The sequence below is a fragment of the Phycodurus eques genome, chromosome 19, assembly GCF_024500275.1.
Source record: "Phycodurus eques isolate BA_2022a chromosome 19, UOR_Pequ_1.1, whole genome shotgun sequence".
Classification (NCBI taxonomy): domain Eukaryota; kingdom Metazoa; phylum Chordata; class Actinopteri; order Syngnathiformes; family Syngnathidae; genus Phycodurus; species Phycodurus eques.
This window is the reverse complement of record NC_084543.1, coordinates 17,259,455-17,277,274: the sequence shown is the minus strand read 5'-3', so window position 1 is coordinate 17,277,274 and position 17,820 is coordinate 17,259,455. Positions and strand designations below refer to the sequence as shown.

General features: G+C 41.0%; 1 protein-coding gene across 2 annotated transcripts in view; it reads left to right on the top strand.

Moving 5' to 3' along the window:
• ryr2a (ryanodine receptor 2a (cardiac)) overlaps positions 1-17,820 on the top strand; it is a 355,011-nt gene that overhangs the window by 167,118 nt on the left and 170,073 nt on the right. For both annotated transcript variants that reach the window (XM_061705277.1, XM_061705276.1), the window contains exons 47-54: positions 2,205-2,308; positions 2,522-2,657; positions 2,803-2,989; positions 5,312-5,420; positions 5,527-5,647; positions 5,755-5,924; positions 8,773-8,993; positions 12,178-12,268. In XM_061705277.1, the coding sequence (XP_061561261.1) occupies positions 2,205-2,308; positions 2,522-2,657; positions 2,803-2,989; positions 5,312-5,420; positions 5,527-5,647; positions 5,755-5,924; positions 8,773-8,993; positions 12,178-12,268 (1,139 nt within the window). The remainder of the gene's footprint in view (positions 1-2,204; positions 2,309-2,521; positions 2,658-2,802; positions 2,990-5,311; positions 5,421-5,526; positions 5,648-5,754; positions 5,925-8,772; positions 8,994-12,177; positions 12,269-17,820) is intronic.

The following is a 17,820-nucleotide window of genomic DNA, read 5'->3' as shown; positions in this document are numbered from 1 at the left end:
TTCATGGTTGTATACATTCATCCGCTGGCCAGCAGCACGGCTAATCATCCACCGACTAGACCCAATCTGTCCTGATGCCCCTAAATTAATCCTTGGACACTTTAACCACTGTCACTTAAAGAAAACCTAAAAATACGAAAAATATGTGTCTTGTGCCACCACACCGAGTAATTCCATGCTTGATGTGTGTTATGAATCTGTGGGCGGTGCGTACAAATCTATGCCTGCACCCTCCTTCGGTCATGCCTACGTATAAATCCGCGTTCAGGCACATAGAGGTTGTGGAGAAAATCAAGTTTTGGTTTGTGGCCGGTACCTCAGCTCTCCAAGCATGTATGGATTGTACTGACTGGTGTTGCTTTGATGATTCAACTGAAGATATCGATGAACTATCAGACAGCTTTTTCCTACATTAGGTTTTGTGTCGCTCTGCTTATCCCCACTAAGATGGTGGTCAGATACCCAAACAACAAGCCATGGGTAACAAAAGATCTGCAAGCAGTACTCAACAAAAATAAACATACTTACATTGTAGGAGACCCTCGTGAAAAAAGCTGTGTCTCGAGAAGTAAGAAATTAATTCAAGAAAGATAAATTCAAGTGGTGGCACAGTGAGCGACTGGTTAGAGTGTCTGCCTCACAGTTCTGAGGACCGGGGTTCAATCCCTGACCCCTCCTGTGTGGAGTTTGCAGGTTCTCCCCGTGCCTGCGTGGGTTTTCTCCAGGCACTCCAGTTTCTTTTTTTTTTCACATTGGCTTTGCAGTGAATTTGATCTCCACTTCTGCAACTGATGTTACACCAAGACATGGGGGCCGGGGTTGTGGCGGAGGGTGGGGTGGGGGGATTATTTTGGCAATGAAAAAGGGGTGCTCCAAAGGCAAATAGTTATTTACCAATTGCTCCAAAATGGATTGATATTATTGGAAATTACTGTTTCATTTTCTTGAGCAAAAATACATAAAGAGAACTTGTTAATGAAATAAGGACCATTACCACCAACAGAAACTAATTAATCAATCAAAACATTGAAGAAATTCTCCTATTACATTATTCAATACAACTAAATATTACAATATTGACACAATTCATAATTCGTATTCCATTCCGATGATTGCATTCTCAGTAGCACAAGGTAAATGGCAAATTGTTAACCAAAGATTTCACTTTAGTTTGTTCCCCCTTTTCCCATTTTCATTCATTCATTCATTCATGTTCCGTACCGCTTCTCCTCACTAGGGTCGTGGCCGTGCTGAAGCCTATCACGGCTATCTTCGGGCGAGAGGCGGGGTACACCCTGAACTGGTTGCCAGCCAATCGCAGGGCACATAGAAACAAACAACCGTTCGCACTCACATTCACACCTACGGGCAATTTAGAGTCTACAATTAACCTACCATGCATGTTTTTGGGATGTGGGAGGAAACCGGAGTACCCGGAGAAAATCTACGCAGGCACGGGGACAACATGCAAACTCCACACAGGCGAGGGGAGATTTGAACCTGAGTTCTCAGAACTGTGACGCAGATGTGCTAACCAGTCGCCCACTGTTACACCCTTTTCCCATGTTAAAGAGTAGTTTTTTTTCCTTATCAGATTTGCAGCATTTGCATGTGTATTTTGTTACACTTTCAAAACTTTGTTTACAGAATTTTAGACACACTTGATATCCGTAGAGATATTGCTGCAATGTTCTTAGTTATATTTTAATTTGTCACAGTGAATGGTTGTGTTATTGGGACGCCACGGTGGTTCAGTTCTGAGGACCCTGGTTGAAATTTGGCAATCCCTGTGTGGCGTTTGCATGTTCTCCCCGTGCCTGCATGGGTTTTCTCCAGGTTTTCTTCAGGTTTACTCACACATCCCTAAAACATGCATGGTAAGTTAATTGAAGGCTCTAAATTGCCTGTAGGTGTGAGTGTGAATGGTTGTTTGATTACAGTATACAGTATGTGTCCTGCGATTGGCTGGTGACCAGTTCAGGGTGTACACCGTCTCTCGCCCAAAGTCCGCTGGGATAGGCTCCAGCATGCCCGCGACCCTAGTGAGGATAAGCGGTGTAGAAAATGGAAGGAAGGATGGGTTGTGTTATTGACAGTGTTGCAGTTACCTTAAAAAAGTAATATAGTTTATTTACTGATTACTTGAGTTTAAAAGTAACTGGCATCACTAGTTATTTATTTTTGTTCTCCTTTGTACTGCTCAGCATCTCCATCGATGCGAGGATCCACCCCTCTTGATGTGGCTGCAGCATCAGTGATGGATAACAATGAGTTGGCCCTTGCCCTGAGAGAGCCAGACTTGGAGAAGGTGCTGTTGGCTCATATGTATCATTTGGAATGTGTGTACCCTCAGACTTGTAGGTTTGCCAGAGAAATGTTGACCTCACATATAGGACGTGTTGAAGTTTTGAAGCCAGCATTTGCATCCTACAGAAATAATTCGCTGGAATTACAATTGCTTTTGTGTTCCCTTTTATTTTTGTTGATCAGAATCATTACATCCTATCCTTTGTCCTCTCAGGTGGTTCAGTATCTGGCTGGCTGCGGGCTGCAGAGCTGCACGATGCTGGTGTATAAAGGATATCCTGACATTGGCTGGAACCCTGTAGAAGGAGAACGCTACCTTGACTTCTTGCGTTTTGCTGTATTTTGTAATGGTAAACATTTGAATATTAAATATTTATGCACTGTTCTTTTTCTCTTCTTTCTCGATATCTAATATCTAATATATATGTATTAAGTATTGTTCTTGTCCAAGAAAGTGCTTTGAATTGAGGTTGAGTTCTTTCTCTCTGTGACCAGGTGAAAGTGTGGAAGAGAATGCTAACGTTGTGGTGAAACTTCTTATCCGCCGACCGGAATGTTTTGGCCCTGCACTTCGAGGAGAAGGTGGTGATGGGTTGTTGGCCACAATGGAAGACGCAATTAAGATTTCCCTTGATCCCTTAAGAGATGGTCCTTCCTCTGCATCAGAAAGGAGCAATATTCCGTAAGACAAGGGACAAAATTCAAAACAATAGACTAGGGCTGCATGATATGTTGTTCGAGCATCATCATCGCGATGCACGTGTGCGCAATAGTCACATCCCAGGGTCCGCTGCGATGTTGGTGTCCTGTAATATACAGTGAATCAACTGGAATATTAAAAGTGACCAGCAGAGGGAGCTATTTGGACATACTAATAAGATATTTCGCTCTTTAGAATGAAACTACTCGAGGCATGCATGCCGCAGCTACGTGAGTGCGCGAGGTACATTCAGGGATGCTATGTAAATGGAAGTAAATACGTATGTTCCTTGATTCTTTTGTAATACAACACATAATTGTAAAAAAAATATTACCCTCACTGGGTGTCCCCCGTCCACAAGACGAACACAATTTGACTTTGTAATGTTACTTGTAGTCAAATATCTAGACTTTCTAACTATTGTTCTGATGTGGTTCCACCCCTATTGCACTTCTCCGTTCTTTTCCTTGGTCTATCCCCTTGAACCCTTTTCTGTCCGGCTGCATGTTCAATAATTATCCGAATTATTCAAAAATAAAAAATAAGCGGAGGAAGTATTTCAAATTCCCCTGTTGTGTTAAAGTCGGGGGAACATATGAGCCAAAAGTGTTTATACCAACCAATTGTGAGTTATTTTATGTGAGGAAAAGCCAGTGAAGTTCTCGGAGACCAAATGGACAGTTGTCTGTCATTTATTGGCAAGAAGTAACAACTCGTTGGAGACAGATAGTTTCACGAATGGTGGAACCATGTGTCTGCCTAAACAAAGGGGTGCCATCTATCTTATACTCTGAGTAGAGGGTAGGGTGGAAGGTGCAAGAAAATTCCACTCCTTATTCGGCAAACAACAGATGTTAAACCTTCAGAAATAAGCCCAGACAAATGACTTAGGCTTACGAATATACAGTCAATCTTTTCTGTTCCTTCTCCCAAAACTGTAAAAATGGATCCATCCATCCATTTTCTGTATCGCTTATCCTCACTAGGTTTGCGACCACCCTGCCGCCGTAAAAATGGATTACTAGGAAAATATTATTTGTATCAGAATGCTTTCGTTAAAACACTGTACGACCACACTGTGATAATCCATCCATCCATTTCCTGTCCTGCGTTATCCTCACAAGGGTCGCGGGCGTGCTGGAGCATATCCCAACTATTTTCGGGCGAGAGGCGGGGTGCACCCTGAACTGGTCGTCAGCCAATCGCAGGTCACATATAGACAAACAACCATTCGCACATAAATTCACACCTATGGGCAATTTAGAGTCTTCAATAAACCTACCACGCATGTCTTTGGGATGTGGGAGGAAATCGGACTGCCCGGAGAAAACCCACGCAGGCACGGGAAGAACATGCAAACTCCACACGGGCAGGGCCGGGATTTAAACCCTGGTCCTCAGAACTGTGAGGCAGATGTGCTAACCAGTCGTGCACCGTGCCGCCCACTGTGATAATATGGAATTTAATTTGTTTTGTGATATAAGAGTCGATATTTTGTAAATATTGTCAGCCAGAGCTGCTGGGAATGAATGTCATACTGTTTTGCGTGTTTTTGTTTGCCCATTAAGGACTACAGTCCTGTTTTTGTTTTAATTCCTCATGAAAAAAACCAAAACAAAACAAAACAAAAAAACACCATTTAAGCAACACATTTTTCCTCATGTTTTTGAGACTGTAGGGTGAAAGCTGCAGCTGGCTACTAGTGTGGACTGAAGGAGTGGCAACAATGTGGAAATGAAATGCCAGTATTTTGAGGGTAATAGCCCGTCAGCAACATCCAATATTGGAGAAAAAAAAAAACTTTCTGGAATTGTGAACTGAACTTTGAAGTAATTCGCGTAGAAAATGATCTTTCCCAACACTGATCCTGTATTATTTCACATCGTAATATATATTGCCTGTTTAAAAAGAAAAATCTGTCATTTTTTCCCAATATCATGCAGCCCTACAATAGACATAGAATTTCTGTTGCGTGCACTGTATTTTAAAAATGTTACTTCGCAGTCTGCAGCTTAGTCATCTTTTTTTAAGTGTTTAAGTCACATGATTAATTACCACTGACAGCAACAACAAAAAATGCATCTGCATAGGTTTTTCTTCTTTCCAAACCTCCATTTTTTTATGTCAGGTTTTGGTGACTATCCACATAGCTCCTGTTGTAAAAATTAACAAACATAAATAAAATAACTATACATTAGAGTTCAAGTATTATCCGATTCTCTGAGTGTGCGCGTGTGTGTGTGTGTGTGTGTGTGTGTGTGTGTGTGTGTTCGTGTTTGTTCGTGTCCGTGCTCACCTATATAGCAATGATGGGTTAGATGAAGAAGACGACACTATCCACTTGGGAAATGCCATCATGACCTTCTATGCAGCTCTCATTGACCTGCTGGGACGTTGTGGTCCTGAAATGCATGTGAGTGACACAACATTGTGTCCGAACAAACCCACACACATTTGCACTCACACGCACACACAAATGTATCACAACCTAATCAATCACTGTCATCCTTTTGCATCAGTTGATACATGCTGGTAAAGGTGAAGCAATCCGCATCAGAGCCATTCTAAGGTCCCTCATTCCCATTGAAGATCTGGTGGGCGTCATCTGCATTCCATTCTCTATGCCAAGTCTAGAAAAAGGTAAGTACATCTACAGTGTCAGCGTCAATATTATCATCATCTAATATTTTGTTAGATAAGAGTGAAAACTGGACAAATAGAAACTATCAGTATATTGCCATGCCTAGATTGGGTGGTGTTGGAGCCAGACATGTCAGCTGGCTTTTGTCCGGATCATAAAGCGGCCATGGTGCTGTTTTTGGACCGGGTATATGGTGTACAAGACCGGAATTTCCTCCTGCATCTGCTCGAAGTTGGCTTCTTACCAGACCTCAGAGCTGCAGCTTCATTGGACACTGTAAGTTTCGGCCTTTTTTGTGTGTGTGTTGTACTTTGATTCAAAGAGATTGAAATACAAGATTTCAGATTTCAATGTTGTGGCTCTTCTTACAATTGAGAACAGATGTTTATTTGGTACGCGGACCTGGCTGCAGACAAACATGAATATAAAGTAAAATTATACTCAGTTTCTTGGAACACCACCTACTCAGCTCTCCGCAGTCAATCAGCAGAAAGCTCTGACGGATAAGTGGAGTTGAGAATTTTAGGAACTAATGAAAGATATTATGTACAATACCAGTATTGTTTTCAACTTAAACAATCAAGATGTTATTGATGTGTAGACTTTCAGCTTTAATCTAAGTGATTTTACAAAGTAAAAATACAAAATATTCATCACTTAGGAATTACACTGTGTTCCAAATTATGCATTCATCCATTTTCTGAGCCGCTTCTCCTCACTAGGGTCGTGGGCGTGCTGGAGCCTATCCCAGCTGTCATCGGGCAGGAGGCGGGGTACACCCTGAACTGGTTGCCAGCCAATCCCAGGGCACATAGAAACAAACAACCGTTCGCACTCACATTCACACCTATGGGCAATTTAGAGTCTTCAATTAGCCTACCTTGCATGTTTTTGGGATGGGGGAGGAAACCGGAGTACCCGGAGAAAACCCATGTAGGCACGGGGAGAACATGCAAACTCCACACAGGCGCGGCCAGATTTGAACCCGGGTCCTCAGAACTGTGAGGCGGTTGTGCTAACCAGTCGGTCACCGTGTCGGCATTCCAAATTATTATGCATGTCAAATTTAAGACACTTTTGCATATAACCGGCGTCGGGCCGAAACCTCCTATGTCAAAATTTGGTCAATTTCACATTTTTTTTTTACAAATCGATACTATTGGTCAGTCCGCGCATGGGGATGTCATTTTTACAAACTATTGACCAATACAAAATGTTGAAAAGGCCTTGCTCTCTTTTCTGATGCAATGTTCATGGCTCTAAAAACATGCTATCGTTTTGGTTTCATGCAAGGTGATGGTTTTGGTTTCTGCCCGACGCCAGCAATATGTCGTTGCTCCTGTCTATTCTACTTTCTGTCAGGCAGATGCTTTGTCTGAAGCCAGCAGCTGCCGCTGATGATCAGCAGGCAGGTATATGAAGCTGCTGGTGTCTCTGGAGTCCCAAGAACCCCTCAATGCTTTATCCTTCAAAGGCTGTTAGGCATGCATAAATCCATAGTTCTATGGGGAGTCGTTTGTAAAGCGGCGCACGCTAAAAATAACATTTAATATCTTCGGGCGCTAGGCGGGGTACACCCTGAACAGGCCGCCAGCCAATCGCAGGACACATAGAAACAAACAACCATTCGCACTCACATTCACACCTACGGGCAATTTAGAGTCTTCAATCAACCTACCATGCATGTTTTTGGGATGTGGGAGGAAACCGGAATCCAAATGTTTCGGACAGAACGAAACGTTTACCTAATATGCAAATCCAAACTAAAAGCTCGAGGTATGCCTGTGAATATTCTCATTCATCCAGGGTCGTTTCATTCTCAAGGCATCGAATCGATCACAACTGGACTGTTCTGGTTGTCTTGGAAGACGTTTCGCCTTTCATCCGAACAGGCTTCTTCAGTTCACGCAACAAGGCTTAGTTCGGGCACACTAGCCAGCGACAACCAGAACAGTGTAGTTGCGATCGATTCAATGTCCTGAGAAAAAAAAAAAGCTCCAAGTCTTGTGTGTTTGTAGTGTCAACTGTCAAATAACGTATTAAAAAAAACATCTTATCCCTGGAAATGGACTCTTTGACATAGATTGCAGTGGTAATGTAATAATATAAAACAACAAACGCTTTAGGAGAAACGCTTTTTGACAAGTACTTTGAGTTTTTAGTATCACTTTGCTGAAGTTTTCTGGAGGGACATCCTGTCATTGTCGCGTGAAAAAAATACATTACAGTCAAAATTGCTCACGCCGACTTGCTGGACATGTCTGCAGAACCTGCTGGAGATGGACAACCGGAGGTAGGCTCTTGCTTGTCACTGCTAGTCAGGTAGTTATTATCATTAGAATCTATAGCCAAGAGTCCATTTTACTGAATAAGATGTTTCTTTTTTTTTAAAACAAATTGTTTACTGTATGTTATTTGACACCGCAAAGACACATTTCTCATGCTTTTATTTGACTACTTCTGGTTATTGGCAGTTTGGATTTGCATATTAGCTATTTTGTTCCACCCAAAATATTTCGATTGAACATTTTTATTTAAATTTACATTTACGTTTTAGATATTTAGCATTTAGAATTAACATTTATATTTAGATATATATTTTAACCTCTAGGTATATATTTAACATTTAAATGTAACATTTTTAGGTGTAACATTTAATATATGGATTATTTAAGTTGACAAATATTGTTGTTTTTAAAACATTGTTTGAAACTAAACGTGACAAAATGTTGCTGGTTTTTTTTTTTCAGCATGAGCGACTTTATAAACGGCAACCCATATACTGTATTACTGGCACCTTTTGCCGATTTCACAAGGAAGAACGTTGGCAATAGGCTCAGAAATACATGAATTTACATTTTCACAAAGCTTTATTCACTGCCATAATGCCGTGCTACTTGTTGGAAAATGAAAAGAAACAGTGAATTCCTAATGATATGGAACACAGGCTACAGTATATCCTGTAAATTATGGGCTCATTCACTTGGGAGAGTTTTAACTTTCCTTTTTCTTACAACCACCCATAAACTGAATGTAATTTTCATTCCTTTGATTCATATGATTTTTTTTTTGTGCTGTTAATATTTGTCTTCTCCCTTTTCTTCCATGATTCTCTTTCTGTTAGGTAGCGCTTAGTGCCACAGATATGGCTCTTGCCCTCAACAGGTATTTGTGCACAGCAGTATTACCACTGCTGACGAAATGTGCGCCACTGTTCGCGGGGACCGAGCCATTCGCGTCACTGATCGATTCCCTCCTTCACACGGTTTACCGTCTTTCGAAAGGCTGCTGCCTTACCAAAGCCCAGAGAGATTCCATTGAAGAGTGTCTTCTAGCGGTTTGTGGGTAAGAGGACATTTTATAGCAGTATAATGACATTTCAAGTGACAGTTTTGCGGCACTAAGCCAAGTGTGCGTATTGACATGCAATGGGCTCTTTGCACATAGCCCCGTGATGTAACATCTAGGCTTTACACGATCAGGATCTTTGGGGCCCATCACCGATCAGCGAGTTTAAAAAAAAAAAACGATAACCGATCACCGATCCGATCACAAGATGGAGGAATGTGTCTATTTAAATGACCTGTTCATTTACTGTATATACTTGTGTACTTAATTGCTCAAAAACCTATATTTACAATAAATAATGTATCTTTATTCCTCTATTTATGCCAGTAAGGCATAGTTACAGACCGAACAAATTATTATCTGGTCTGTCCCACACCGCCGACATGTTTTTTTAAAATTTTAAATTAGTTTTATTTACAACCCCAATTCCAATGAAGTTGGGACGTTGATATTTATATATATCTATATATATATAGATATATATATATATATCGAAGATATTTAATGTTCAAACTTTATTGTTTTTAGCAAATAATCATTAACTTAGAATTTTATGGCTGCAACAGTACTATTTGGTAGTGTATTCAATTAAATATAGGTTGAACATGATTTGCTACTCATCATTCTGTTTTTATTTATGTTGAACACAACGTCCCAACTTCATTGGAATTTGGGTTGTATTTTGTATTTTTTTTTAAATAATTTCATTGGCCGTCAGATATTTACAGTACGACGTCAAAAGACACGCGACAAGGCTAAAAATAAACTAGCTTTTGGATTCAAATATACTGGGGACGCGGAGTAAATGCCTTTTGCGGAGCCGATCAACGAAGTCATTGATCGGATCGGCGAATTATGACATGAAAGCCGATCAGCATAAAATGCTAAATATTGGTTGATACCGATCGGCCCGATAAAATCGGTGTAACGTCTAGTAATATCCTGACTGTTTACCCTCGGCCGGTTTGCCGAACTCCAACAGTATACACGTACAGTGCATAGCCTCGAGTTATCGGCCGAGTATGACCCATTTAAATTATTTTTTTAATTGAAAAAGCAACACAAACAATACCATGAATTCAATGTCATCCAGATCTAATGGCGTTTTAAGCAATCATCGATTTCCCAGCAACGTTAAACTCACCATGAGTACGTTTATTGCTCCATTATCCATTATCTAAATTGCTGCTTGGTGCTTTGGAGGAGGCTGTGACAGGTAGTTTGGGCAGTTCATGTAAACACTGCATGTGGAATAATGCAATTTTTCAAAACCGGAAAAGACCGAGCCGCATGCAAAAACGTGTGCAAACTTGAATGCTTCTGCAAAGAGATGCGGAAGCAAATCGACTAACTGTACGCACCCAGAATTTGCGTCTGCCAAATGAGAAATATTGCTGCACCGTTCATTTTGAATGTTCCTGGAGGAATATGTGCAAATAGATTAATTTAGCACACGGAATGTGATTTATCAAACCTGAAAAGAATTGTGATGGCTCATTTTACATTTTAAAATATTGCCTCCTGAAGGCAGGTGCAAACCGACATACACAGCGGTGGCAGCGTAGTGCAGGGCGAGATTAGCGGTGGCAGGGAGAACTTTTCTGCTTGTGTAAACATGTTTGACATTACATAAACAAATCGCAGCACATTTTTTAAGCAGGCACACAAGAACATGCAGTATTAGGTTTGACTTGTGCGCCGTGGCCCTCCATAAGTTACTTCTTCCTTTAGTGTGCTTCCTATTTCCAAATCTGCTGCCAAAGATGAACAGCTTGTCAAAAAACTGTTACTTTACCAAAAATAACATGTTCAGGACTCCAGAGACCCGTGTCTGGTATTCCTTTGAAGGTTAACGCCACCATCATGCTGCTCTCTCTCTTCACATAGCTCTTTGCGACAATAGATAGAAATCATGCCTTCATGGCTGCCCTGTCAATGCATGGCCTGGAAATGTTGCCACATTCAACATGGCCGACAAACGCGTGTGTGACGCTCATTTTAAAACATTTATGGCCTGCAAACTTTGGGCTGAATATCTTCATAGTATTCAAATGTTTTGAATTGATTTGGTGGCTTTTATGAGCTGAAAGCCCAAATTATGTAAAAATAAACAAATAAATACTTGAAATTGTTTAAATTGTGGGCCCTGAATCTATAATCTATGAAAGTTGAACTTTCTGAATGGAATTATGGAAATAAGTAAACTTTTCCATGATATTCCAATTTTGTTTTTGCATTTTGTCAATATGTGATACTTCAGAGAGGTGCAGTTATTTATTTTTCTACTTGAGGGCGCCATCCACAAACTCGACACAAGCACTTACCTTTCAAAGACGGGCGTGTTCTGCTTGTGTAACATCAAAGGCAGCCGTGTGAGAAAGAGAGGCGATTTGCTGTCTCAACCATCAGTGTGCCTCACTCACAGTGACGGTCGTAGCGTTGCAGGCAGTGCAAAGCATCATGGTCTTTACAAATGCTTCCCAGAATTAATTGCGTTGCTCTTTTTAACTACTGGTTGTAGGAATCAAGCTTAACATTACTGTCTATTTGCATTTGTTTTTTATTGTTGGCAAAACCTGTTCCATATTGTTATGAATTTGCGCATTAGCAATACTGTATGTATTTCACTTTTTTGTGCACTTTGTTGTGCACTTTGTTTATTTAAATTTGTTTCATTTGTTACTGTTGTATTGCTTCTGGAAAAAAAGTTATGATATAAAGTATGTTCTATTTACCAATAAACTTAATTCTGTCCTGGGTTTTAAATATTTAATAATTAAAAATCAAACATTAGAAAAACACTTAAAGGTCATGATCATTCATTGATATTTAGCAATATATGCATCTTTTAATTTCTGAAAAGTCTCGATATCGGTATCAGCGATATTGGCCCTGTATTACTTGGTATTGGATCGATACCAAAATCAGTATCGCACATTACGACTACTGGCACATCAAGTCATGTTGATGATGCTAACACATCAAGTGTTGTGAAAATATTGAAATACTGTTGATTTGGAGTCCAGAACCACTGTTGACATCATCTTCTGCAACACACAAACCACATTCTTCTTGAAAATTGTGCGAGTTGAACAAATGTAAATGTGTTTTAAAACGGTCAGAGAATGAGTCTCACTTTTTTTCTGTTATGTATTTCACTTTTCTCATTCGTTCTCTGCAGTAAGCTGAGGCCTTCAATGATGCAGCATTTGTTGAGCAGGCTTGTGTTTGACATTCCCTTGCTTAATGAACATACCAAGATGCCTTTGAAGGTGAGTAACACATGAATTGATCATATTCACATGCCTTGAACCGGTTCACAAATATATATATATATATATATATATATATATATATATATATTATTATTTTTTTCAACCATCTGTTTTTTTTGGCAATTTAAATTTTACTTCAATTGATCTGTTTTGCATGTAATTTTCAAGTTTTAGGAACACCTTTTATGAAAATGTTACAGTGGATACAGACAGTTTAAAAACATCCATCCATCAATTTTCTGTACCGCTTATCCTCACTAGGGTTGCGGGCGTGCTGGAGCCTATCCCAGCTATCTTCGGGCGAGAGGCAGGGTACACCTGAACTGGTCGTCAGCCAATCGCAGGGCACATATAGAGAAACAGCCATTCACACTCATATTCACACCTACGGGCAATTTAGAGTCTTCAATCAACCTACCACGCAGCCCGGAGAAAACCCACGCAGACACAGGGAGAACATGCAAACTCCATACAGGCGAGGCCGTGATTTGAACCCCGGTCCTCAGAACTGTGAGGCAGATGTCGTGCACCGTGCCGGCATAGTTGAAAAACATAACACACAAAATATTTGCAAACAGGATTATTATTTTTTTTTTTTACATTATTTGTGAAGCTAGTGCAATATATTGTTACAGTGGCTATTAAAAGTCTACACATCCTGTTCGAATGACAGGTATTTGTGTAATTATTTTTTAAATTCACTTTAAAACCTTTTCCACCGTGAATGTGACCATTATAACTTAATTTCCACATAACAACAACAACCAAACTTTTTCCAAAAAGTTGGAAATGTCCAAAATATTCGCCCCTGAGCTCCAGTGAAAGGAACTCTGAATGCTTCAGCATACCAAGAGATTTTGTACAGTATACAGTTTGGGGATTATCCCTTCCTGTTTCGATACATCTGTGCACCAGTGTACAAAGCAAGGTCCATTACCCTTAATGTGACCATTATAACTTAATTTCTGCATAACAACAACAACCAAACGGTTTCCAAAAAGTTGGAAATGTCCAAGATATTAGCCTCTGAGGTCCAGTGAAAGGACCTCTGAATGCATCATCATACCAAGAGATTTTGGACAGTCAAACAGTTTAGGGATTACCCCTCCCTGTTTTGACATGTCTGTACACCAGTGCACAAAGCAAGGTCCATGAAGACATTGATTAGAGAATTTGGTATGGATGAACTTGACTGGCCTGCACAGAGTCCTGCCCTCAATCTAATAAAAAACCTTTGGGTTGATTTCAAGTGGACAGTGAGCAAGGCCTTCTCCTCCAACATCAGTGAGTGACCTCATATCTATGCACCTGGAGGAATGGACAAAAATTTAGTTTTTTTTAATTCCCCAATAAACTCAAAACCTTATTGAAAGCCTTCCCGCAAGAGTTGAAGCTGTTACAGCTGCAAAGGATAGACCACCGTCATATTAAACCACATGGAATTAAAATGGGATATCACTTACAATCATATATACAGTGGCTGAAATAAGTATTTAACATGTCACCATTTTTTACCTAAAAATGTCAACAACCCAAGTAATCCATACATACAAAGAAAGTAGAACAAATACGCTTAGAAATTAAGTTATGTGTAATTATGTGAAATGACACAGGGAAATGGTATTGAACACATGAAGAAAGGGAGGTGCAAAAAAAGCATGGAAAGCCAAGACAAAACCCAAATCTATCAATAATATAACAGCAGTCCAGCCCGTTGTCAGTGCAAATGAATATCAGCTGGTTCAGTCCTAATTGATGGCCTACAAAAAGGTCTCATTGCCAAGGTGTGAGTCAAGACATATCACATGATGGGTAAGAGCAGAGAGCTGTCCCATCGCAAACTAATTGTTGCCAAACATAACGATGGCATTGGTTCTAGCCGCATATCTAAGTTTCTGAATGTTCCAGTGAGTATGATTGGGGCCGTAATACGTAAGTGGAAAGCAAAGCATACCACGATAAATTTGCCTCGATCAGGTGCTCCTCGCAAGAGTTCTGACAGAGGAGTGCAAAGAATAATCAGAAGAGCTGTCCAAGAGCCAAGGACTACCTGTGGATAGCTTAAAGAAGACCTGGAATTAGCAGGTACTGTTGTCACAAGGACAACAGAGTTTAATGTCCTCCGCTGCCATGGCCTGTATGCACACTCACCACGCAAGACCCCATTGCTGGAAAAAAAAGCATGTCAAAGCTCGTTTAAAGTTTGCTGACCAACATTTGGACAAGCCAGGTAAATGGATGAGAGCAAAATTCAACTGTTTGGATGCCATATGCACACCACGTTTGGAGGACAAATGGCACTGCACATCACCCTAAAAACACCATACCAACAGTGAAGTTCGGATGTGGGAACATGATGGTGTGGAGCTGCTTTTCAACAAATGGTACTGGTAAACGTCAGATAATTGAAGGAAGGATGAATGGGCACATGTAGCAAGACATTCTTGACAAAATCTGCTGCTATCTCCGAAGATGATGAAAATGAAACGATGGTGGACATTTCAGCCGGATAATGATCCAAAACATACTGCCAAGGAAACACTCAATTGGTTTTAAAGAAAAAAATAAAGCTGCTAGAATGGCCCAGCCAACCACCTGACTTGAATCCAATCGAAAAGGTATGGAAAGAACTGACCAGCCTCTATCTAGGCCTGCTGGTCTCCTGATTTAAGGCATCATCCCATGCTCTGAGCAGGGTCCGCCCCTCATTGTTGTGCCACAGTTTCTAGTTCGGGAACACTTTGATGGTCTTTGTTGAGGTAACACTCTGTGCAGAAGTTGATGGAGTGAAGCATGGTGGAAGTGTAGCTTTCCAGGTCTGTCTCCTTTGCAAATATGGCATAGTTTTAAAGCAGTCCTGCAGGGCTGGGCTGGCTTCCTTGGTCCACACTTGATCTGTCTTTACAGATGGTTTGTGTCTACAGATCTTAGGTTTATAAGCAGGGATCAATACAGAGAGATGTGATCTGATCGACCAAGATGTGGCAGGGGAGCGGCTTTGTCATTATCTAACATATCGTATAGACCTGATCCAAAGTAGGGCTGCACAAGGGCTGTAGGGCTGTGTTTTAGTAGTCATTACTAAAACAAAGGCTGAAAATTGGTTGACACTTATGACATGCACCGTCACTGAATCAAGTGTCTTAGTTATTGACTTGCCTCATGTTCCCAAGTACTGTAGTTTGTTAATGATTATTATTAGGTTTAACACGATCAGGATTTTTGGGACCCACCACCGATTAGCAAGTTTAAAAAAAAAAACAATAACAGATCACTGATCCGATCACAAGATGGAGCAATGTGTCTGTTTACATGACTTGTTCATTTATTGTATATACTTGTCTACTGTATCCAGCCATCCATCCATTTTCTGCACAGCTCATCCTCACAAGGGTTGCGTCCGTCCCAGCTCAAATTATTCTCGAGCATTTTAGAAACAAGTTAACCTCTAGGGGCATTCAAGGATTGGCCACTGACATATGTTTAGGTCAAATCAACATTACATGACAGAAATAATTGGTGTTAACTTACTGTAATTAAATTACTTTATTGCAATTAAATTACTTTAATAAATAATCTTAATGACATGCTTACTCTAACTTTATCGCTGTCCCAGCTATATGGACAGGTGTTGTCCAGAGTTCGATTCTGTTTGCCTTAATTTAAAATTTTCATTAATTTGTTTTCCCCCCACGCTGCGTTGCTTGAACGTGACATGCTCCTCGGGTACATTCTTCAAGTGCTCGATCAAATTTGTTGAGTTGAAGCATTTAGATGACGTTCCCCATGACGTGCTTCAGTTGTGCACAGACTGCAAACAACTTACGTGTTGTTTGTCTGAGACACCGCAAAAATAGTCCCACACCGACGACGTGTTTTTTCACCGACAAGATTGATAAAACTTTATTTGGCCGTCAGATAGTTACAGTACTGTGCTACAAGGCATGTGACAAGGCTAAAAATAAACTGGCTTTTGGATTCATACGCGACGAAGACGCGGAGTTAAATGTACACACAGCACCCCATATTGACAGAAAAAAACGGAATTGTTGAAATTTTTGCAGATTTATTAAAAAAGAAAAACTGAAATATCACACGGCCATAACTATTCAGACCCTTTGCTATGACACTCATATATTTAACTCTGGTGCTGTCCATTTCTTCTGATCATCCTTAAGATGGTTCTACACTTTCATTGGAGTCCGTCTGTGTTTGATTATACTGATTGGACTTGATTAGGAAAGCCACACACCTGTCTATATAAGACCTTACAGCTCACAGTGCATGTCAGAGCAAATGAGAATCATGAGGTCAAAGGAACTGCCTTAAAACCTGAGAGACAGAATTGTGGCAAGGCACAGATTTGGCCAAGGTTACCAAAAAATTCTGTTGCATTTACGGTTCCTAAGAGCACAGTGGCCTCCAAAATCCTTAAATGGAGATCCTTCCTAGAGCTGGCGGTCCGGCCAAACTGAGAAAAGCCTTGGTGAGAGAGTTAAAGAAGAATCCAAAGATCACTGTTGCTGAGCTCCAGAGATGTAGTCGGGAGATGGGAGAAAGTTCTAGAAAGTCAACCATCACTGCAGCCCTCCACCAGTCGGGGCTTTATGGCAGAGTGGCCCGACGGAAGCCTCTCCTCAGTGCAAGGCACATGAAAGCCTGCATGGAGGTTGCTAAAAAACACCTGAAGGACTCCAAGATGGTGAGAAATTATTCTCTGGTCTGATAGAACTTTTTGGCCTTAATTCTAAGCGGGATGTGCGGAGAAAAGCAGGCACTCCTCATCATGTGTCCAATACAGTCCCAACAATGAAGCATGGTGGTGGAAGCATCATGCTGTGGGGGTGTTTTTCAGCTCGAGGGAAGGACAACTGGTTGCAATCGAAGGAAAGATGTACAGGGATATCCTGGATGTAAACCTTCTCCAGAGTTCTCAGGACCTCAGACTGGGCCGAAGTTTCATCTTCCAACAAGACAATGGCCCTAAGAACACAGCTAAAATAACGATGGAGTGGCTTCAAAACAACTCCATGACTGTTCTTGAATGGCCCAGCCAGAGCCCTGACTAAAACCCAATTGAGCATCTCTGGAGAGACCTGAAAATTGCTGTCTACCAACGTTCACCATCCAACCTGACAGAACTGGAGAGGATCTGCAAGGAGGAATGGCAGAGGATCCCGAAATCCAGGTGCGAAAAACTCATAATTCCCCAATAAACTCATCATCGGGCAGGAGGCGGGGTACACCCTGAACTGGTTGCCAGCCAATCGCAGGGCACATACAAACAAACAACCATTCACACTCACATTCACACCTATGTGCAATTTAGAGTCTCCAATTCATGCATGTTTTTGGGATGTGGGAGGAAACCGGAGTGCCCGGAGAAAACCCACACAGGCACGGGGAGAACATGCAAACTCCACACAGGCGGGGCCGGGGATTGAACCCCGGTCCTCAGAACTGTGAGGCTGACGCTCTAACTAGTCGGACCACCGTGCCGCTAGAGCCAAGTCAATAAAAACGAAAGTATTACGTGTTCAAATAAAGTG